The sequence below is a fragment of the Myotis davidii genome, unplaced genomic scaffold (genome assembly GCF_000327345.1).
Source record: "Myotis davidii unplaced genomic scaffold, ASM32734v1 scaffold329, whole genome shotgun sequence".
In the NCBI taxonomy this organism is placed as follows: domain Eukaryota; kingdom Metazoa; phylum Chordata; class Mammalia; order Chiroptera; family Vespertilionidae; genus Myotis; species Myotis davidii.
In genome coordinates, this window is record NW_006300374.1 from 2,338,603 (window position 1) to 2,362,204 (window position 23,602).

General features: G+C 39.7%; 1 protein-coding gene across 1 annotated transcript in view; it reads right to left on the bottom strand.

Moving 5' to 3' along the window:
- Positions 1–23,602, bottom strand: part of UBN2 (ubinuclein 2) — a 79,922-nt gene that overhangs the window by 49,963 nt on the left and 6,357 nt on the right. Inside the window, exons 3-6 of the mRNA XM_015572664.1 lie at positions 23,497–23,589; positions 7,530–7,631; positions 2,720–2,857; positions 1,734–1,837 (exon numbers count right to left, since the gene is read on the bottom strand). Coding sequence (XP_015428150.1) covers positions 1,734–1,837; positions 2,720–2,857; positions 7,530–7,631; positions 23,497–23,589 — 437 coding nt within the window. The remainder of the gene's footprint in view (positions 1–1,733; positions 1,838–2,719; positions 2,858–7,529; positions 7,632–23,496; positions 23,590–23,602) is intronic.

Here is a 23,602-nt window from a genome sequence, read left to right on the forward strand (position 1 = left end):
CTGCGATTCTGCACCTTCTGGGCCAGGAGGCAGATCTTGCACAGCCACTCCTGGGCGCTGATGGCCTGTAGGCTCTATGTCAGCTCAGCCTGCAGACTCTGCTTGGTGCACTCACAGCTGTCACCACAGCCATGTGGGGAGTACAGGCCGCCCTCCACCGGCCTGCCTCCCCTGTCCAGAAGCTCTCTGCGCTGCTCATCTGCCCAGAGAAGCTCTCTGCACTGCTCACCTGCCCAGAGTGACTGGGGCTGGGTGGAAGCCAGGCGTCCTGCCCTGCCTAACCCCGGGTGATCTGCCCCTGTGTGAGCTGCTGCCCCGCCGGGAAGGGTCACGGATCTGGGTCCCGGGACTGTGGACAGCATCAAGCACTGCCCCCGCCCGGCAGGGTCACAGATCCGTGTCTTGGTCCCGTGGACAGCCTCAAGCACTGCCCACCGCCCAGCAGGGTCACAGATCCGGGTCCTGGGACCGCGGACAGCCTCAAGCACTGTCCCCTGCTCAGTAGGGTCACAGATCCGGGTCCCGGGACAGCAGACAGCCTCCTGCGGTGCCCCCCGCCCGCCAGGTCATGGATCCGGGTCCGGACCGCAGACAGCCTCAAGCACTGACCCCAGCCCGCCGGGTCACGAATCTGGGTCCCGGGACAGCAGACAGCCTCCCGCAGTGCCCCCTGCCTGCCAGGTCACGGATCCGGGTCCGGACCGCGGACCAGCATCAAGTGCTGCCCCCCGCCCCGCAGAGTCACAGATCTGGGTCCTGGGACAGTGGACAGCCTCCCGCGGTCCCCCCACCTGCCAGGTCACGGATCTGGGTCCGGACCGTGACAGCCTCAAGCACTGCCCCCCGCCTGGTTGGGTCACAGATTCGGGTCCCAGACCGCGGACAGCCTTGCCCACTGCCGCCCACCTTTAGTATGCAAATTTGCCTCCATCTTGTTGCTTCAGGGTGGGGGTCACTATTGGGGTGCCTGGCCAGTCTGGGTGAGGGGCTGAGGGCCTTTTTCAGGCTGGCGGGTGACTGAAGCTCCCAACCTCTCCTTTTTGTCTTTTTTTATTCTGGGATTTATTTACCTTCTATGGCTGTCACTGGAGCCGAGAGCCGCCAGCTTTAGCTCTGAGGCTTGGCTCCAGCCTGGGGTGCCTGGCCAGTCTGGGTGAGGGGGTGAGGGCCGTTTTCAGGCTGGCAGGCGACTGAAGCTCCCACCCTCTTTTCCTTTTTCTTTTATTCTGGGATTTATTTACCTTCTATGGCTGTCATTGGAGCTGAGAGCCGGCTTGAGCTCTGAGGCCTGGCTGCAGCTCTGAGACCTCGGCTGCTGAAAGCAGGTATCTGGGGATGGTTTTGCTTCTATAATTGCAACATAGTTGCTTAGAGTGCAAGCTGAAAGTCCAGCAGCAGCAGGCGGGGAACCTTCCTCCATCACTGGAGCAAGTAAGCCTCCTGTTCACTTCAGCTGCCTGGCTGTCAGCCGCCATCTTGGTTAGCAGTTAATTTGCATATCACCCTGATTAGCCAATGGGAAGTGTGTCAGAGGTATGGTTAATTACCATGTTTGTCTATTATTAGATAGGATACAATATTATCAAAATATAAGTTAATAGGTCATTGGTATTAATAAATACTGAATTAAATTAGACCCAGCTGAGCTACATTATTTAATGCTAAATATACTTTTCTAAAAGGAGAATGAGTCACACTATGACAACGATTCTCTTATGTTTAATTTCACATACCCCAGTTGTTTGGGTACTTTTTTCCTTGGCTTCTTATCCTTTTCTCCTTCCTCTTTCCGCTTCCGCTTCTTTATCTCAATGCCGTCTTCTTTTATTTTAGGAATCTGCAAAATGATAAAAGAATGCATCACTTATCTAAGTATCAATGCTTTTCTCTGATGCTAGTGACTCAGCACCAAGGGCAGTGTTTTTTCTCAAATTTCAATCTGCATTAATTTTTAAAAACGCAGATTTTGCCTGGCTGGCGTGGCTCAGTGGTTGAGGGTCAACCTGTGAACCAGGAGGTTCTGGTTTGATTCCTGGTCAGGGCACATGCCTGAGTTTTAGGCTTGATTCCCAGTAGGGGGTGTGCAGGAGGCAACCCATCAATGAATCTCTCTCATCACTGATGTTTCTATTTCTCTCTCTCTCCTTCTCCCCACACCCCTGAAATCAATAAAAACATATAAAAAAAGAAAATGCAGATTCTTGCGGTCCATGATCACTCCCACCCCAGTTTAGATTCAATTATCTGTGGTAGGTCCTTATAATCTATATATATCTATATATATATTTTTAAATATATTTTATTGATTTGGCTATAATCTATATTTTTAACAAACATTTTGGTGATTTTGGTACATCTTTGCCACACTTCAAAGAACACTTATCTAAGGACACTCTCTCCATTTCCCAAATATAATATATATATTCTATAGAATTTGCTTTAAAAATTGTATCTTAGAAAAAGTAATGGTTATTAAGTCATTTCTATACCAAGACTTAACATATATCCTGGAAATTTAACCATATCCCAGAAACAGATTATTAGACAACATATATAGAGAGAAATTTTTAAAATATAGTTCTGTGATGTAAATATCACTTCCCCATATTTACATAATTTTACTTTAAAGCATGTAATTAACTATGGATTCATTAAAGAATGGTTAGCAATTTACCTTCCCTTCTAGTTACATTACTGCTGCAATTTTGAATAAACTCACTTTGGATGGTTTGTGCTTTTGGTCGTCTGTAATATCTTCTTCTTCAGTATCTGAAGCTTGGCGAAACTGTAGAGTGCCAGTGTTGATATAAAATCCTCCATATTTTGTTGTTAGAGAAGCAGGAACTAATTCATCATACTAGATTAAGAAAAAGAAGTTTCATATATATCCTATTATCTTTAATTCTATAAATATGTCAAATAAATTCAATCACCATGTCAGCATCTTCCTTAAATCCTAACTGCAAAACTAACAGCGATGAGTATGTTTCTGGAATAAGTTTAGAAAAAGTTAATATCTAGAATAAAAATGAGCTCTAATCATTCAGCATTTATTAGAAAGGCACTTTTGGAACAATGGAACAAATTCTAAATATATCATCTACTGAGAAAAATTTAAGGATCACTGCTACTATTTTTAATGACAGTAATTCTGATGAGAAATTCAAACAAGTCAAAACAGATAACTAAAAGTCCAGGCAGCCCTAGCTGGTATGGCTCAGTGGATGGAGTATTGGCCTGTGGACCAAAGGGTCCCTGGTTCGATTCTGGTCAAGGGCACGAACCTGGGGTGCAGGATCCTCCTTGGCCCAGGCCCTGGTCAGGTCTCTTATAGGAGACAACCGATCAATGTGTTTCCCTCACATGGATATTTCTGTCTGTCTTTCCCTCTCTCTTCCACTCTCTCTAAAAATCAATGGGAAAATATCCTCGAGTGAGGATTTTAAAATAAATAAAGAAATAAAGCCCAGACAAATAATAAATTTCATTTCCTACTACATCAGTATATAATTTTATTCATAAGGAGATTATAAAAAATAACAAGGTTAACAAGGAAAACCACTATAAATGCATAAAATGTTTAAGAAAAGAAAAAAAGCAACAAAATTATTTCTTTTGTCTTAACTCTAAGTTTCTACGTGGAGAAAAAATTTTAAACGTTCAAAAAGAAAACAGCATGTACATGATTTAAAGGGAAGCAGGAAAGGAACTGCTGAGTTCAGTAAGCACACACTGGGGCTAATGAGCTAGGCACTTTGCTTGGAGCAAGAGACTCAAATTGCCTAAATCAGACTTACTTGATGAAGATGGACAAAATGCAACCATTAAATGGTCAATCTTAACCAAATGAAGGCATTTATAGTGGGAGAGAAAAAAGGAACTACTTATCTAACAGAAACGAGATATCTGCTACCTGAAATCTCCAGAAGTCTACTTAAGGGTTCTTATTATATAACTAGTCTTTAAGGAAGTCAGATTTTTAAAGAAAGTTCTTTACCATTGGCAAGAAATCTATACGACATACCAGTTACTATAAGAATATTAAGGTTAAGTACAAAAGTTCTGATTTTAACATGTGTCCTTTTAAATTATATGGAAAATGGAAAAGAAAAAAAATTCATGAAGTCTTTTCTTATTGCTCCACTCCATGGGCCACATGAAGATCTATAGGTAAGACTTTCAAAAGGGGTCCAGTAATATCTACAAGTAAAGGACTGATGGAAGGAGTAAAGGATTCAAAGTGAAAAGACTTTTACTTCATAATTACTTTGAAAATGTGTAATTAAGATAAGATAAATACACCTGTACTTTCGCTTACAGATACTTGTACACTGCTTTATCATTTACAATTCTTCTTCTTATACATTGTTTCACTTGGTCTTCCAGACACCCTTGTGAGGTAAGGAAGACAAATATTTTCCCATTTGAAAACCAGATTCAGAGAAGTCAAGAACCTTGCTAGAGTAATTTCATTAGTTTATGGCAGAGTTACTGGCTGACTCCCCACCATCCACGACACCAAGCAGCTTCTCACCTGGGAAACACCCTCATCACTAAGTTATCAAGAAGGTGGATGTGCTTAACATGTGTCTTCTGCAGTATTCTGCTGAACTGTCCCTACGAGAGCACTCTTCAGGAGAACAAATTATCTATGCAAATGTAATTTATTCTTTCAGGTAGAATGTGTTAAGATCCAATGGAACACTGAACTTGAGAATCAGAAGGCTTGGATTCAAATCCTTTGCCAATGATTAGTTATTGTAACCCAGAGCAAATCACTTAACATCAATATTTTGGAAATGTAAAACAAGAGGAAAGTTCTAGTGAAATTAAAAAGACAATCTAAATAAAAGTGTTACTCATGTCTGGTATTATTATTTATTAATAATAAAAAAAATTTTCTTTCAGTCTTTTAAAAATTAGGCAGTATTTAAGTGTGAGACTAAAAATATCTTCACCGTCATTTATTTTCATGTATTTATAGCAATAAGTAGTACATGATTCTGAAAATTAATTATAACCAGATTATTTTCACTCTATCAAATAATATAAGAACAGTAAAAGCCTACTGGCAACATAATCAATGATAAGAACAACGAATCATTTAGTTGGATCACATTATTTTACGTTTGAATTATCTCATAAAAAGAACCAAATAATTTGTTAAAGACAACAATATACAATTACTTGTTTGTCATTAAACAACATGAACTTTGAGTTTGATTTTCTGTTATAAAACAGTGACCCACCTTATTCTATAATGTAAGTAATTATATAACTTTTATATAACTTATACCTACAAAATTTATCCTTATTTATTAAAGCTGTAGCTTTCAAATTTTCTTTACCACAACCAGGTGAAAAATACATTACACATCAACATCAAAATTCAGTGCACATGAACACACACATGCACATCAACAAAATCACAGAGCCAATCAGTGGTTTACCATGACAGCTCCTATTATTTTCTATCTCACTTGCTTTAAAAATGCTGGTCCCTCTCTAAATTAATATGTAATCCAATTATGGACTGCAAAAGTCAGTTTGCAAAACACTTTATTTGAAAATTCTGAATACTACAAAAGGAGATATTGAAGATGCTATTTATGAAAGGCAAAACCCAGTATGGAGACAGTAAAAGGATTAGTGGTTGCCAGGGCATTGGGAGGCACAAACAGGCAGGGCAGAGATTTCTTAGGGCAGTGAAACTCTTCTGTAAAGTACTATAATGGTGGATACTTGTCATTATACATTCATCAAAACCCACCAAGAGCGAACCCTAAAGTAAACTATGGACTTTGGGTGATGATGTGTCAATATAGGTTCCCTGTAACTAATGTAACCACTCTGGTGGGGGAATGCTGATAATGGGGGAGGCTGTATATGTGTGAGGACAGGGAATATATGGGAAATCTCTGTACCTTTTGCTCAATTTTGCTGTGAACCTAAAATTGCTATTAAATTAAGTTTATTAATTTTAAAAAATGCCGCAGTACATGAAATGTCCATTTATATATGACTAAGTTCCTTCTTGGGTTATTTTGAATTCAGTCTGTTTTACATATAATGTTGGCTTTATTGCTTTTTTCATGCTTTACACTTTTCAGCATGTCATTATCTTATTGGAGTCTCAGAGTAATTCTGCTGGACAAGCCAATCATAGCAAAGTGGATGATGCTAAAAGACCTGCTCTGGGTCTATGGCAAATTAGAAACTGAGTCAGGTCTAGAATCTAGGACTTTTGACTTGAGTTCCAAATCAAGGTCAAGACTCTTGACAATATGCCATGGCCTAACCTACTCATTGACAACCTCTACTCTAAAGGGTATTTTAGTCAGTATTTTACTGCTACAAACCAGGCTGCCTGGTAGGTTAACCAGTTTATGTCAGGGCACCAAAGTAACTTAGAAGTATGACAGGGTCTCCAGTATGTCTCATGCTGGAAGCTCATCCTATCACTCTCTCCTACCACACCATATGTCTTGTCGTCATCTATGCAACCAAGCACTGTCATAACAGGAAAAAGACGTATTAATTTATGGGTAGTATAATAATCACTTCAGTGTCACTTTCTCTATATCCTACGTAATCACTGTGCACTGAAAAGAATATCATAACAACATTATTTAGACTACTCTAATACACTGAGAAAATATACCTTACCTACCCAAAACATGACATACCCTCCTTCATTTGCTATGGGATCAATGGACTGCCATAGGCTTTAAATGCTCTCTTAAATTCCCTTCCTTTTTATAAGAGAAAGAGAGTTCCAGGGGAAAAGGCATAGGGCTTGATTGAAACAGGCTAGTAAAAGGCTGGCATTAAATTACCGCCATTGTAGTAAGTCTTGGCAGCAATAAAAAAATCAAAGTCTTGCCCTAACTGGTTTGGCTCAGTGGATGGAGCGTCGGCCTTTGGACTGAGGGGTCCCAGGTTTGATTCCAGTCAAGGGCATGTACCTGGGTTGCGGGCACATCCCCGGTGGGGGGTGTGCAGGAGGCAGCTGATCGATGTTTCTCTCTCATCGGTGTTTCAAACTCTCTATCCCTCTCCCTTCCTCTCTGTAAAAAATCAATAAAATATATTTAAAAAAAAAATCAAAGTCAAGTACATTTTAAAGAAGTCTCCAGATTAACTTTAACCCAGTAGCTCCAATTCTCAAGATCACATGATACTCATATGGAAGTCATTTGAAAACACACCTTGCCCGAGTTTGGGAATATCAATAAAAATTCAAGATATAAATACCCTTTGATCAATAAATTCCACTGCTAGAAATTTATCCTACACATATATTTGCACTCTATAATTACCTTACATATATATATTTACTCAAGTACACAAAGTGTACACAGATGCTCAATTATTTATAGGTGTATAAAACTAGAAACATTTTAAATGTATATCAACAGGGTATCAGTTTGTAAAAACATTCACTGAACTATTTTACTTACTTTACCTTACCCTTGACTCCTACTATTCCAGACAAATAATTACTGCTATATTAAAGATGCATTACTCACAGCCTCAGAGTTATCAATAAATGGATCTGTCTCATCATAGCCAAAGCCTATATCAATTAAATCTTGTAGCCGATCCTTCCGGTGTTTACGGGGTTTCCCACCCTGCAAAGAACAAATATGTTAGACTGATTCAGTACTCATGCTATTTCCATAAAGTTGAAAAATACATGTTGGAAGAATCCCAAATAATTTCTGTAGGCAATCTCCCCTCCAGGAGGTTGAATTTAAGTCCTCTGACATCTTGAATGTAAGTTATGCTTAGGAACTTGCTCCCGAGGAGCAGAGTATGAAAAAGAGCAGCCAAAGTAACCTTACAGTAAATAACCTGGCCATCATTACCTCAGCCAGGTGATCAAGGTCAACATCAACAATGATAAGCCATGTTGATAGTATATTGACATCATGTGATAAAAATGGCACTTTACCTTTGTGCTCTTTCTCTCAAAAGCCTATAATCCCAGTTATGGGTTAACAATGAGAAAAGCGTCATGACAAACTAAACCATGAGAAAAACATCAAACAAACTAATTTGAGAAATATTCTATAAATAACTGACCATTATTCCTCAAAGCTGTCAAGATTATAAAAAACAAGGAAAGCCCTATCTGGTTTGGCTCAGTGGATCGAGCATTGGCCTGCGGACTGAAGGGTCCCAGGTTCAATTCCCAGTCAGGGTACATGCCTGGGTTGCAGGTGATCCCCAGTATGGTGCATGCAGGAGGCAGCTGATCAATGATTCTCTCTCATCATTGATATTTCTACTGCTCTCTCCCTCTCTCTTCCTCTCTGAAATCAATAATAAAAAAACCCCACAAAGAAAATATAAAACTGTCACAGTCTAGGTGAGCCTCAAGAGACATAATGACTAAGTGTGCTGCTGTACTCTGGATGGTGTCCGAAAAAACTAACCAATGTTGGTTTGTTAAGGTAACAAATGTACTATACAGCTGTAAGATGTTCTCGGGAAGAGTGGGTAAGGACTATATAGGAATTCTTTGTATTAGCTTTGCAACTTTCCAATAAACCAAAATACTCTTATTTTTAAAACTGCCATATAATTATACACATAGACATTCAAGAAAATAAAAAAATGAGTACATGCAAAAACTGGTGAAATTTGAATAAGGTCTGTATTACAGTTAATTGTATTGTGCCAGTGTCAATTTCCTAGTTTTGATAACTCTACTTACATAAAAGATATTACTACTGGGAGAAACTGGATGATGGGTATAAGGGACCTCTCTGCACTATTATTTACAGCTTCTTGTGAGTCTATTATAATTCTTTCCAAATAAAATTTTTTTAAAAAGTGAAACAGCCAGGCTGGTGTTGCTCGGTGGTTTGAGCGTCAACCCATGAACCAGAAGGCCATGGTTCAATTCCTGGTCAGGACACATGCTGTGGTTTTGGGTTTGATCCCCAGTAGGGTGCATGCAGGATGCAGCTGATCAATGACTCTCATCATTGATGTTTCTAGCCCACTCTCTCTTTCTCCCTCTCTCTCTGACATCAATAAAAAATATTTTTTTTTTTAAAAGAACTTCTGCTACAGAAAGCAACATGTTAAATGCCAGAAGGAATTTAAGTTTTGTCCTCAAGGAATTTAAAACAAGATAATCTACTCAACAAATTTACTGAGCACCTATCAAGTGCCAGACTTCATGGATTTAATAGTACTGAGGAGAAAAATTAAACAATTATTTGTGATAAATGGTAGAAAGAAAGATGTAAATGGTACTGAGATGTTTTTAACAGAGGACCTAATAGGAAGAATATAAAAACTCACAGACAAAAACTAATATTTGTGCGCAGACAAGGATGAGTGGAAGTACCCACTTGTAGAGGCCACTGAAAAGATTAGATCAGGGAAGTAACCTGACAAGACTAGTGCTTAACAAAATCACTCTGACTATTGTGATAGGGAATAAAAACAGTGGGGAAGAGATCAGTTAGGAAGGAAAAACATGCAGATATTTATAAGAAAGTCACAAGTTAAAGGGGCATAAAATTATATTTAAGTATCAATGATGATGATGATAGTTACCATTCACTGAATGCTAATTTGCATTAGTACCTACAACTATCCATTATTTCACATTTGACAAATGGAGAAAACTAAAGCTTGGAAAGGATAAATAACTTGTCTAGGCTCATACAGAAAGTAAAAGAGCCAATCTTCAAATTCATGACTCTCTAACTCAAAAGTGCCATTCTATTCAAAGTCCTATCACAGAAGTTGTAGAACCCCTGAGGTCTGTCTTTTTTCCACTCAGAGTCAGCCTATACTCCATACCCAAACTGCAAGCCATCCCCACTGTCACTCGTCTATAAATTAACTCCTCCCACTTGATGCTCTCATTTTATTCATTCTATTTCCCTGCCTTAAAACTTTATTATTCACTAAAATTAAAAAGGCTGGTAATACCAAGTGTTAACAAGAGGAAGAATTAAAACATTCTTACACAGCTGGTGCAAAATGATACAGCCACTTTGAGTCTGTTTTTGTTTTGTTACTTCCTTTATTCTGTTCTTTAGGCTCCACATAAAAGTGAAATCATATGGTATTTGTCTTCCTTTGTCTGACTTATTTATCTCACTTAGCATAATACTCTCTAGGTCAATCCATAATAAGATTCCACTCCTTTTTATAGTCAAGTCAAGTAATACGTATTCATTATATATATGTATCCAGAGCAGCCCTAATCATAGCATCCAAAAACTGAAGACAACCCAATGCCCATCATCCAGTGAATGGATGTGGATTACTACGCAACCAAAGAGAAAAGAACTACAAATACATGCAACACACGGATGAATTTCAGAAGCATTATGCTAAGTGAAAGAAGCATAAGATCGTAAGATTCCATTTACAGGAAATTCTAGAAAAGGCAAAAAAAAAAAAAAATTGCAAAAACCTGGTGACAGGAGGTAGATCAGAGGTTGCCAGGTCAGGGCTGGAGGGAGAGGATTATCTGTAGAGAAATAAAAGGGAACTTTCTGGGGTGAAGAAATTGTTCTATGTCATGATTGTGGCAGTAGTTAGAGTATGTATGCATTTGCCAAAACTCATCAAACTGAACATTTAAAATGGATAAATTGTATCTATTTTAATTATATTTCAATAATGCTGATTTTTAAAACCCCTTGTGATTATTACTTCAACGCTCTCCCTCTACAAAGTTTTATTCATATGATTACTCACACCTACAGCTTTCTTTCCATTCTGCCATGGCTATAATGCTGGCTATTATTTTTCACTTAAATGTAATGACTGCCTAATTAGCCTCTCCTCCCTTATCCTCAATTTATCCTACATAATATCATTTAATTAATATTTCTAAAATACCATTTCATATCATTCCCCTGTTCAAAATACTTTAGAAGCAATCTACCTATTATAAGCTAAATCTAAAACCCTTACTATGCCATTAATAAAATGTTTTCTACATGTTGACTCAAAACTAACTTCTCAACTTTTTTCTTAAAATTTTCCATCTTAAACACTTTGATCCATTCAATCTATCCACTCAGCCAAACACATTGCTTATCTTTCCTCATTCTTTCCCCTTATTTGCAATAATCTCTTAATCCTCTTTAAATTCTCCCACTTTCACAGCTCAACCCAAGTTTTAAATCCTTTCTCCTTGGTGCTTTCAACTTAAATCACAATGATCTTTTTTTGCTGTCCTAACATATTTTTTTTGTTTAGGCACTAGTTGCCTATGAGATTGACCTAGGGAAAACTGAAAAACCCACAACAATAAAATCCAAATAGCTTCTATTGTAATAGGCAGAATCAGCCATATGCAGGAGTACAAATAACTTATGTATAATTGGAAATTTAGGAACATTTAAGTCTAGTCAAGGAAACCAGCAGTTACCACAGGAAACACTAGTTGTTTTTAGTAATTCTGAGATCATAATAATCTAATATATGCAGAAAATGGTTAAAATAAGTAAATGAGTCTAATCCAGTGGTTCTCAACCTGTGGGTCTCGACCTCTTTGGCGGTCGAACAACCTTTTCACAGGGGTCGCCTAAGACCATCCTGCATATCAGATATTTACATTATGATTCATAACAGTAGCAACATTAGAGTTATGAAGTAGCAACAAAAATAATTTTATAGTTGGGTCACAACATGAGGAACTGTATAGAAATTGACAGGATTAAAATCAACTGGTATAAATACAGATGTAACAAGACAATAAACACCAGAACTTCGCTGAAGATCCAGACCAGAACTTGGCTAGAGATCCTGGCTAAGCTGCTGATCAACTGAACGCTGTCTCCATGTCATTCCTTCTTTGCGAACTCCATCCACACCTTTGGGGACCCCTGGACCTGTTGGTGTTGGACCCCAGGATTATGGTTGAGTCACAACATGAGGAACTGTATTTAAAGGGCCAGAAGGTTGAGAACCACTGGTTTAATCAATGACAGTAAACAAAATGCCTAGAGCTTTACTTAATTATAACTGTACTAATCTCAAAAAGGATCATACAAACTTAAGATCTTTACTAAGTATCTTATCAATTATAGTACCATAACAAGGATGAAGGTATAAATTGTACATCCTATGACACATCCATTCAATGTAACAGTCATTTTAAAACATGGTTGCCCTGAAAAAAAAGAAAATGGCTGGTTTGGCTCGGTGGATAGTGTGTTGGCCTTTGGACTGAAGGTCAAGGGCACATGCCTTGTTGTGGGCTCAATCCCCAGTAGGGGACATGCAGGAGGCAGCCAATCAATGATTCTCATCATTGATGTTTCTACCTCTCTCCCCCTGTCCCTTCCTCTCTGAAATCAATAAAAATATATTTAAAAGAACAAACAAAAAACATGGTTGCCCTGGCCAGTGCTGCTGTGGCAGTGTCAGCCCACACAGAATGGTTGCAGGTTTGATTCCCCGTCAAGGGCATTTACCTGGGGTACAGAGGCAACTAATTGATTATGTCTCTCACATCAATATTTCTTTCTCCCCCCACCCATCCCTTTCACTCTCTAAAAATCAATGGAAGATTAAAAATGGCAGGGGAGTAAATGGATGCTGCACCAACATGCTCCCAGGAACAAAATGCAATTACAACTAAAATAAAGACTTCCTGAATAATCAACTGAAGGCTCGTTTAAGAGAACCCTGATAACCGAGGACCGAAAGTGGAGACCACGATAGAGAATGGTAGGAGGAGCAGAGGCATGAAAGGGCTGGCCAGACTTCCACATACAGCAACTGAAGTTCCGGAGAGATATCTCAGCTGTGGAGGTTGCCATGAGGAACTCTGGGGTCTAATCCCCAAGCTGGGTCCCCCACCGGAGAACAACAGAACTGAGAAGGGTACCCACATAACATCTAGCTGTGAAAAGCAGTGGGGTTGTTGCCAGCAGAGAGATGGCTGGAAATGCAGGCACCCTCTTAAAGAGCCAATGCATGAAATTCCGTGTGCAGCCACCCACCTTGTGCTCCAACAGAGGGAGGGCAGAGAGGAGTGGAGCTGTGTGAGTAGAAGTCAGGATTGGGGCTCTGGGGTAAGAGCTCACAAGGCAGACACCCCGGTTTCCTGTGAGGTCATCTTTCTCACACAGACATTTGATATACAGGGTGGATCCAGAGACATGGAAGTATGGAATAGAGTGTGGAATCTCAGAGGGAAGGGAGGAAAGGGTGGGGGGGTGGGAGGTAATCAAAGACCTTGTATACATATATGCATATGCCATGAACACAGACAATAGGATGGTGAAGGCGAGGGGTGGGGGCGAGCTGGAGGGGGGCAAAGAGGGAAAAGGGGGACATATGTAATACTTCAAACAATAAAGATTTAAAATAATAATCCTATATAATAAAAGCCTAATATGCTAAGTGTCTGATCATTTGACCAGTTGCTATGATGTGCACTGACCACTAGGGGGCAGATGCTCCAAACAGCAGGTTAGCTTGCTACTGGGGTCCGGCCTATCCAGACTGGGTGAGATGGGCCAGACACGCCCTGGAGCCCTCCCATGGTCCCTCCCCAGCCCCGATCGTGCACCGGTGGGGTCCCTTGATCTAGCCTACGCCCTCCTGCAATCCAGGACTCCTTGCGGGGTGTTGGAGAGCCAGTTTCAGCCCGATCTCTGCAGGCCAGGCCAAAGGACCCCACCAGTGCACGAATCCGTGCACCGGTCCTCTAGCATATATATAAAAAATGCTCAAAGAATCATAAAAAGAAGATAACTATGGTTATTAGCAATGAAAAAGGATATAATTGGAGACAGTGGTGAAGAAAAACTTTGGCTTAATATGTATTACTTGAATTTGTTTTTAATAACAGGAATGTATTCATGTGTTACACAGGTAATTAAAAGAAATTTTTAGGTGCAAAAGAGCATATATGTAAGCACACATGCATTTTAAAAAGTTCTGGAAGGATAATCATCAAGCCATTAAGAGTGGTTATGCCGCCCTGGCCGGTTTGGCTCAGTGGATAGAGTGTTGGCCTGTGGACTCAAGAGTCCTAGGTTCCATTCCAGTGCAAATGGTATAAACTGGAACCAAACTTCTGACAGTTGCAAAAAAGGCACAAACCAGTTAATTCATAAATATTAACATTATACCAAAGTAAGTCAAAATAGATTGGCAAAGGATTATTTTATAGTGTCTTCCCTACCACTTATTTTGAAGTGCCTTTTCAGCATCCTTAACAAGAATATTCCTTGCAGAAGAATCAAAGTCTTACTTGATAAATTCTCTGGATCTCTGTGGTCGATGTTAACAGTTTACCTAATAAATAGATCTTATAAAAATATAAAGCCCTAACTGGCCTGTGGACTGAAGGGTCCCAGGTTTGATTCCGATCAAGGCATGTGCCTTGGTTGTGGGCACATCCCCAGTTGGAGGTGTGCAGGAGGCAGCTGATCAATGTTTCTCTCATTGATGTTTCTAACTCTCTATCCCTCTCCCTTCCTCTCTGTAAAAAGTAAATAAAATATATTTTAAAATATATCTATATAAAATGTACTAGAGGCCCAGTGCACAAAATTTGTGCACAGGTCGGGTCCCTAAGCTTGGCCTGCAATCAGGGCCTATCAGGTTCCCTGACTCCCCGCCTCCTCCTTCCCGTGTTCCCTCAGCGTCCTGCCATCACATGTCATAGCGAGCGATCGAACTCCCATTCTCCCAAACTCCCGAGGGGACACTTTGCATATTAACCTTTTATATAGAGAGATTTTCCAAATGGAAAAAAAAAAAACCTTACATTTTTGCTACATTTAAAATGAAGGAACCCCTTTAAGATTATTCCCCTAGGGTATTAGTTGACTATGACTCAGAAGAAAATTACTTACTGAGTCATTAGTACCTGCTTAACTTGATATTCAGTGTTTCAAGCCAATGCAGTCTGATTACACTGTAACACTAAGCTGGAAAACATATAAATAAACAAGATATTCTTAGTACAGGACCCCTTATTGCCTCCAGGAAATAAGAAATCTAATTAATAACCAACATCCATTTATCACCTATGGATGACAGATCAAGCATGACACTAACTGCTAAGATCCAGTCTTACAATTGAGAAGAAAATATCCCCTGGTCACAAGGCTTCCCTATTTGTTCCAGTCCTGTCACAACCTAATCTTTCTCCACCTCTGCTGATTTTCTTAACCTATCAATAAGAAATAATAGAGATTTAAATCAATGGAAAGAGAGCCAAGAGCCGATTTCACAGCCCAGAAATAGTAACACCCAGATTTCTATAATCACCACTTATGGATACAGGTCCTTGCCCCCAAATACCTTAAAACTGCTGATTCTCAATTATTCCTAAGGGATTTAAGGAAGTTGAAGAGAGTTATTCAGCTCAAAGAGGCCAAGGAATTAAAAGGGCAAGTCATGACAAGTGGTTAAAATCAATAACTGCAATAAAAAAACTATTATTTGAGTTGAGAATTCTTTCTTGTCCTTTTTAACATCCCCCTTCAGTTTGTTTTAAAATGTTATTATATTTTTATTGTGCATGTAATATCATACTGTTGTTGGTCTATAGAAACTAACAGTTACTTGTGCTTTGTAAGTAGAATTTATTTTGCTGGTGTGGTAAGAAGTTTGCCCAAACTGCTTTATCTGAAGCCCTTCCAAGTTGATCCTTAGTGAGCAGACACAACATAAGGTCAAAACAAACAGGAAAACCAGGCAAGGAAGTTCCCAAAAAAGTTGTAACCCCTCAGCAAGTGTGAATGATCAACTAATAATGTGAGTAAATGATAGAATTCTTAAAACTCCCAGAAAGAGTGCATAAGCGCTTTATAACACCCACTTGTGTCAGTCCCATATTGGTGGACATTAAAAAAAAAATCCGTAATTATTATGGACTTTTATTATTATAAAAATTCATAATTATTTTAAGTATAAAAATACATATCCTTTCCACTCAGTTGAGTGGTACTTACTATAAAGAAGTCACTCATTGGAAATCATATAGTTATTTTAAGATATTACCATTCTTTAAAACCTCTCTGACCTGGCTGGTGTGGTTCAGTGGTTGATGTCAACCTATAAACCAGGTCACAGTTTGATTCCCAGTCAGGGCACATGTCCAGATTGCAGGCTCAATCCCCAGTAGGGAGCGTACAGGAGACAGCTGATCAATGAGTCTTTCTTATCATTCATCTCTCCCCCCACTTCCTCTCTGAAATAAATAAAAATATACTAAAAATATATTTAAAAAAACAAACAACAACAAAAACCTCTCTGGATAAAGTCTGCTGTTTTTTTAAAAATATTTATTTATTGATTTCAGAGAGGAAGGGAGAGGGGGAGATAGAAACATCAATGATGAGAGAGAATCACTGATCAGCTGCCTACTGCACATCCCCTACTGAGATTGAGCCCATAACCTGGGCATGTGCCCTTTACCAGAACTGAACCCAGGACACTTCAGTTTGTAGGCTGACATTCTATTCACTGAGCCAAACCGGCTAGGGCTGGACAGTCAGTTTTAAAAGACAAAAGACATACACACACGAGACTTTTTATGAATATATTAGTGACCCGGTGCACAGATTATGGATTTGTGCACATTGAAAGGAAATTAATTAGAAGGTGGCTGGTGGGATGGGACTGGGCGAGATGGGCTGGACATGCCCTGGAGCCAACCTCCCGCGGTTCCCCCAAGGCTGGCCACACCTGGGGTGGCACTGTGGCTCAAAAGGCATCTGTAGAGTGAGCGGGGTCTCTCAGCCTGACTTGTGGGGACCGGGCTCAAACCAGCTGACATCACACAAGGGGTCCTGGAGTGCAAAAGGGCACTCTGCAAAGTTGCTGTCATACAGGGTGTGGAACACAAATGCAAGTGTGCAGTAAACCAGATTTGGGGCCGACAGTGCCCCAGCAACAACATAATCCATGGCTGAAGATGGAATCACGCAGCCCTGCGAGGAATCGGGCTCCCTCTTCTTGGTTTTGGGGTGCATCACTGCATTGAGCATCTGTCCCCTGATGGTCAGTGCGCATCACAGCAACCAGTTGGATGGAGGGAGGGACACTGAGCATATTAGCCTTTTATATATAGATTTTGTTTTTTAGTAAAAACAATGTTACTTCCATTTGATCAACTTTTATTTATAAGATTATTCAGAAATTACTCTCATACCATCGAATATATTCTTATCTTTCCTTTAAAATAAATATGAAGCTACTAGGCTCTGAGTCCAAAATCACATAGAATTAAGCATCAAATTTGGTATTCAAAGTCTACGCAGTATAGTAAGTAGATTTTAAAGTCATAATGTGATTTCATAAGTACTAATAAATGCCTGGCAGAATACTATCTTCCTATTCAGAGAGTCATTCAGATTCAAATAGTCTTAACTCAACCCCTGCTAGGCACCAAGTACTGTGCTACACACTCCCATTTAGTTTGCTGAATTTACATCCAATTCTAGGATAGCATGACCTTTCAAGATGGCTGGGTAACAGAGTGAGGAAAAAAAAAAACCACAAAAAGAAATCTTCTAACCATCGGCCCTAGAAGGCTTAGAAACAAATCTACACCCATCAAACTCAACCTCATTCCCTGTTCAAGAATATACATGGCCCCAGAAAAAGCAAACTCAACCTAGAAACTATCTAAAAACTGAATTGGAAACTAGGATATTTAGCCTAAATATTTGGAGCCTTAAAACTGAGAATAAGACCTGGCCAGTGTGGCTCAGTGGTTGAGCATCGACTTATGAATCAGGAGGTCAAAGGTTCTCTCATCATTGATGTTTCTATCTCTCTCTTCCTCTCTGAAATCAATAAAAATAAACATATACAAAACTATATATAAAAAAACAACAACGCCGAAACCGGTTTGGCTCAGTGGATAGAGCGTCAGCCTGCGGACTGAAAGGTCCCAGGTTCGATTCCGGTCAAGGGCATGTACCTGGGTTGCGGGCACATCCCCAGTAGGAGGTGTGCAGGAGGCAGCTGATCGATGTTTCTCTCTCATTGATGTTTCTAACTCTCTATCCCTCTCCCTTCCTCTCTGTAAAAATCAATAAAATATATGTTTAAAAAAAACAACCAACAACAAATAAAACAAAAACTGTCAACAAGGAAGGCAGGGGGCCTATTTAAACTGTATCCTGCTTCCCTCCTACAGTAACCAATACAAATTTGGAGCCCATCGAGATGTCAAAAGTTGGACCTAGTTATTTAATAAGATTTATGTACAACAATCAATTTAGTAATCACTAGGTCATAATACCCCTTCCCTCCAGCCCCCAAAAATTTAGCAATCGATGCTGACTATGCACTGCCACATCACCTAAAGAGCAACATAACAGGAAATAGGACATAGGCAATAAATATAGGACAGAACAGGAAAAGAAAACCACAAACTATTCAATACTGGGTGCTCCTCTAACAAGTTTCTACTCCTTGTAATTTCTATCAATGCTTTTCAACTACTGTCTCAATCCTTCTACCCCAAGCAACTGCCACAAGAGAAATGACACATCCTATCTAGGTTATCCTTCCCTTCTCCCTTAAGTGGTAGCCTACTCCACTTCATGCAATTCCTCTCCAGCATATGCAACAGCTACACATGTGAATTACCACAAAAAGCCTATAAACTTGACACTCAGGTCTTCCTCCAACCACAGCATTCACTAACATCACCAGTTATCTTTGCCCAAATCTGGAAACTCCCAACTGAATTTAACTTGCTCAGTTCTCTGAAACTTCTTACAAACACATTCTCCTCCACAATGGAAATGGCATATCCTCCCACATATACCACCAACCACTCTGCTCACAGAGGAAAAAGGGCAAAATGTAAAAGTAGATGGACTGGTGAGTTAAATATATTAGGAAAAAAATAGTAAAGCAAGTTCACCAACATCTCAAACCAGGCTTTGAGAAATGACCCACAGTTGAACTGTGTTTGGCCCAGTAGGTGTTCTAATAAGAAACCAACATTTAAAAGAAATAGATGTTCTTTCAACATTAAAGTTAAAAACATAAATAAAAATAGCCCAGCCGGCATGGCTCAGTGGTTGAGCATCGACCTATGAACCAGGGTTCATAGGGCATATGCCTGGTTTGCAGGCTTGATCCCCCCATTGTGGAGCATGCAGAGGCAACCGATCAATTATTCTCTCTCATCATTGATGTTTCTATCTCTCTCTTCCTCTCTGAAATCAATATTTTAAAAATAAATAAGAAATGTTAAAGAGATTATCTTGGGGTGGCGAATACACTATACAATATACAGATGTATTGAAGAATTGTACGCCTGAAACATATAGAATTTTATTAACAAATGTCACCAAAATACATTCAGTACAAACATAATAAATAAATAAACAAATAAATGAGATATAGAGGAACCTAAGCCCAAGTTCCTGCAGAGTAACAAAGGGATGGAGCTGAGTAGCAGCTGGTCCTTAGATGGGGCACGTGCTATCTGCTATTTCTGACAACTGCCCACATTTATTATCCATCTGGCCTACTTCAGTGATAGAGCAGCAAAAATCATGGGGGCATGAGAATTTGCTACTCCGAAATGATAGGACAATAAACTAAGTCAATAAAGATTTTTGTTTGCTGTTTAAGAGTGATCTTTTGTGAGCACCTACACTGGACAAGTTATCTTCTGCCAAGTCGCTTTTAGTGTGATAATTTTCTTAAAAGGTTCCAAATAATTTGTTGTGGTCTTTAAGAAGACCACAATAGTTAAGAAGAATCAGTTAAAAGTGACTGAAAGGCCATTTGGAATAGAATGCCTGAGCTAAAAGATCAAAATCAGTGGGGTATTCAATTAACAGAGGTTAAAATCCCATAGATCCTTATGTTAAAAAGCATTTATGACATGTACAGAATAAAAGAGTAGTTCTTCACAAGAGTGATATGTTTACATGACTAAAAAGTATTTCACAGTTAGAAAGCACTTCCAATATTTCACATACTAATATTCTTTTTTTGTTTGTTTGTTAATCCTCACCCGAGGATATTTTTCCATTGCATAAAAAAAGACAAGAGCCTTCACTAAGGTCACCCTAGTTAATATGGCATAGATAGGCTCAGAATCCAGTTGTGTTAACTCATAAGTCCTATGGCTCCTTCCATTACAATACACTGCCTCTGCGGCCTCTCATCTACTACTGTCCTACAAAGGGTAGAAAAGCTATTCAGGGATTACAGAGAAACGTGGTTCAACAGGAGACTGGAAGTATCCATTCAATGACTCTGCACCAAAGTCTACAAAATTCATTCTGATTTCAAGAACAGAACTGGCCCTTCACTCACTTTCAGATCTCCAAAGGAAAGTCATTCATTTCTATGGAACTGCTTGGCACTACATTTGTGTATCATACATATCTCGTCTTACCAATTATTTTGAAAGATTTTCCAGGAGACAGCAACTGTTATGCTGCATTTTGCGTCCAGTGTAAATGCTCAATACTTCATTATTTATACACAAAATTTAATAAATAACTCATCTTTCATTTCAAGAAACAAAGGCTAGAAACAGCCTTCATTAATTTTCAGATATAATGACAAAGACATTTAAATTGTAATATGAAGGAAACAAAAATAAGAAAAAGTAGCTAGGGATATAAGTTTTGTGTTTATAAACCTTAAAGAATTAAGCCCTTTTTTTCTCATCAGCTGAAAAAATAATTAGAAAAAGAAAATCTAACTTTAGAGGGTTAACATGATTTTACATATAATATTTAAGATTTTTTTTACTTAAAAATATAAAAATACATATAGACATCTGAATTTGCTACCCCTAAGCACCAATAAAAATCTTTGTTTTAGCTTAATGATTTTCTTGTTTTTAATCCTCACCCAAGGATATATTTAGTGATTTTAGAGAGAAAGGAGGGAGAAAGAGAAACATCAATCGGTTACCTCTTCTACGTGCCCTTTTTTTTTTTTAAAATATATTTTATTGATTTTTTACAGAGAAGAAGGGAGAGGGACAGAGAGTCAGAAACATTGATGAGAGAGAAAAATCGATCGGCTGCCTTCTGCACGCCCCGCAGTGGGGATGTACCTGCAACCAAGGTACATGCCCTTGACCGGAATCGAACCTGGGACCCTTGAGTTCGCAGGCCGACGCTCTATCCACTGAGCCAAACCGGTTTGGCTTCTATGTGCCCTTTTAGGTTTATGCACATAAAGCCTTCATGAGGCATGGCATTTTATTTATTTTATTTTTTATCCTCACCATTTCAAAAATTCTTTTTATTGCTTTCAGAGAAGAAGGGGAAGGGAGAGATAGAGAAACATCAATGATGAATCATTGATTGGCTGTGAGGAAAGGCATTTTAAATCTTTACTTAGAATGAAAATCAGCCCTAGCCAGTTTGGCTCAATGGCTAGAGTGTCAGCCTTCAGACTGAAGGGTCCCAGGTTCGATTCCGGTCAAGGGCACATGCCCAGGTTGTGGGCTCAATCCCCAGCGGGGAGCCTGCAGGAGGCAGCCAATCAATGATTCTCTCTTATCATTGACTAGAGGCCCGCTGCACGAAGATTCGTGCAATAGGCCTTCTTTCCCCTGGCTACCAGCACCAGCTTTCCTCTGGCACCCAGGACCCAGACCTTCACTCTGGCCACGGCCTTCCATCTTCGCTCTGGACACAGTTTTTGCTGCGGCTGGAGCCTTCAGTTTTTGCTCCTCACTCCAGCAGGAGTCTTCAGTCTCTGGCCAGAGCTGCTCTTTAACTCCTTGAGCCCCCTACTCTCCCCCTGCAGGCAAGGCGGCCCGGCTTTCCAATCACAATCACTGGCCGCAGGCAAGGCGGCCCCTGGGTCCCGTGGTGCTGCCTTGCCTGCGGCCCTGCTTTCCGATCACGATCACGGCCGCAGGGTCCTGCCACCCAGGGCCACACACAGAGGTCCCAGCTGGGTGCGGGGCATAGGTGGTGCGTTGGCACTGCCAAGCCCCACTGCCCAGGGCTGCACACGGGGGCCCGGATGGCGGCTCACACTGGCTCACTCTGCCTGCAGTATGCAAATTAGCGGCCATATTTGTTAGCGGTTAATTTGCATATCGCGCTGATTAGCCAATGGGCGGTGTAGCGAAGGTATGGTCAATTACCATGTTTGTCTATTATTAGATAGGATGTTTCTCTCTCTCTCTCCCTCTCACTTCCTCTGGGGGTGGGGAATGAAAATCAGAGAGTAAGTAGGTAAAATAAAAATCTAGAAAAGAAATACAGCCCCTTAATTTGGATTAGAACAAGAGCAACATTTTATCCCTGCACAATGAAAATGCCTGGATATACACCAGTCAGTAGAAACTTAATTTTACACATCAACTAATTTCAGAACACTTATTTTTCTTTGTCAAGTACTATCCAAGGACTCCCCTGCAAGACTTAATGCCATGCTACTAATAATTTACTATAGCACCATTTACAAGAGCAGGTTTTTGGAAAACTAAATCATTTGGGGATTGGTTAAATAGATTGTGGTATGTCCATACAATGGAATACCATGCAACCTTTAAAAAAAGAGAGAAAAACCTTTCTCTGTATGTTGTATTTGTTTGTTTGATTAAATATGTTCTCACTGAGTTTTTGAGAGAGAGAGGAAGGGAAAGGGAGAGAGAGATAGGAAACTTTGATGAGACAGAAACATCAACATCGAATGGCTGCCTCTTGCACATCCCCTACGGGGTATTGTGGCATGTTCCCTGACGGGGAATCAAACCAGGACCTCCTGTTACATGGGTTGACCACTGAGTCACACTGGCCAGACTTATATATGTTTTTAATCCTTGATTTTAAAAAAACTTATGGTTTTAATGTTGCTTAGCTTCAGTTTGAAGTGCAACTTTCACTAATAACTGCAATAAAAAGAAAAGCTTTGCTACAAAAAGGAAACAATCTATTGTGGCACAGAGTATTAGAAGTACATAAAGTTTTAAGGTAAACAAAACACTTTCAAAAAAATGTCATGCTGCTTCTAATTCTGATCTCAGGGGCCTAGAAGTACACACATTTATTCTCTTAACCCCTGAAGAGGCAGGAAGGGTTGAGAACTACTACACCAAGGACATTAAAGCAGCATTCTCAATGGCAGTGGAAAGGGCAAAGGATTCAAGCTAGACAGATCTTGATATGCAGCCCAGTTCTTGCCATCGGGTGACCTTAGATCAGTTCCTTAACCTTGAGCTCAGAGCCTCAGTTTCTCCATCTATAAAATGTGGTCAATACCACTTACCTTGTAGTTTTGTTATAAGGATTGGAATTAATATATGTTAAGCAAACTGCCTGACTCTAGAAGGAATAAAATAATGATGGCTATTATTATAGCCATCACAAGGCTATTAGAATGTTTACTTGACTATCTATAACCATTTATTTTGATTCAATTTATGAGAACAAGATAAGGTGGCCAATGGATATTATATGCTCTCTCAACCGATCATAGGAAGAAAATAGGCCAATAGGATAAAATTACCTAGGTGAAACACTTCATTATACTCACATATTTCATTTCAAACTTCTTAGCCAACATTTCCACTTCTTGCCTCTCTTTATGCTCATCATTAAATGGGTCTTCTGTGTGAATGGGCTTCTTCTGATTCAATGTG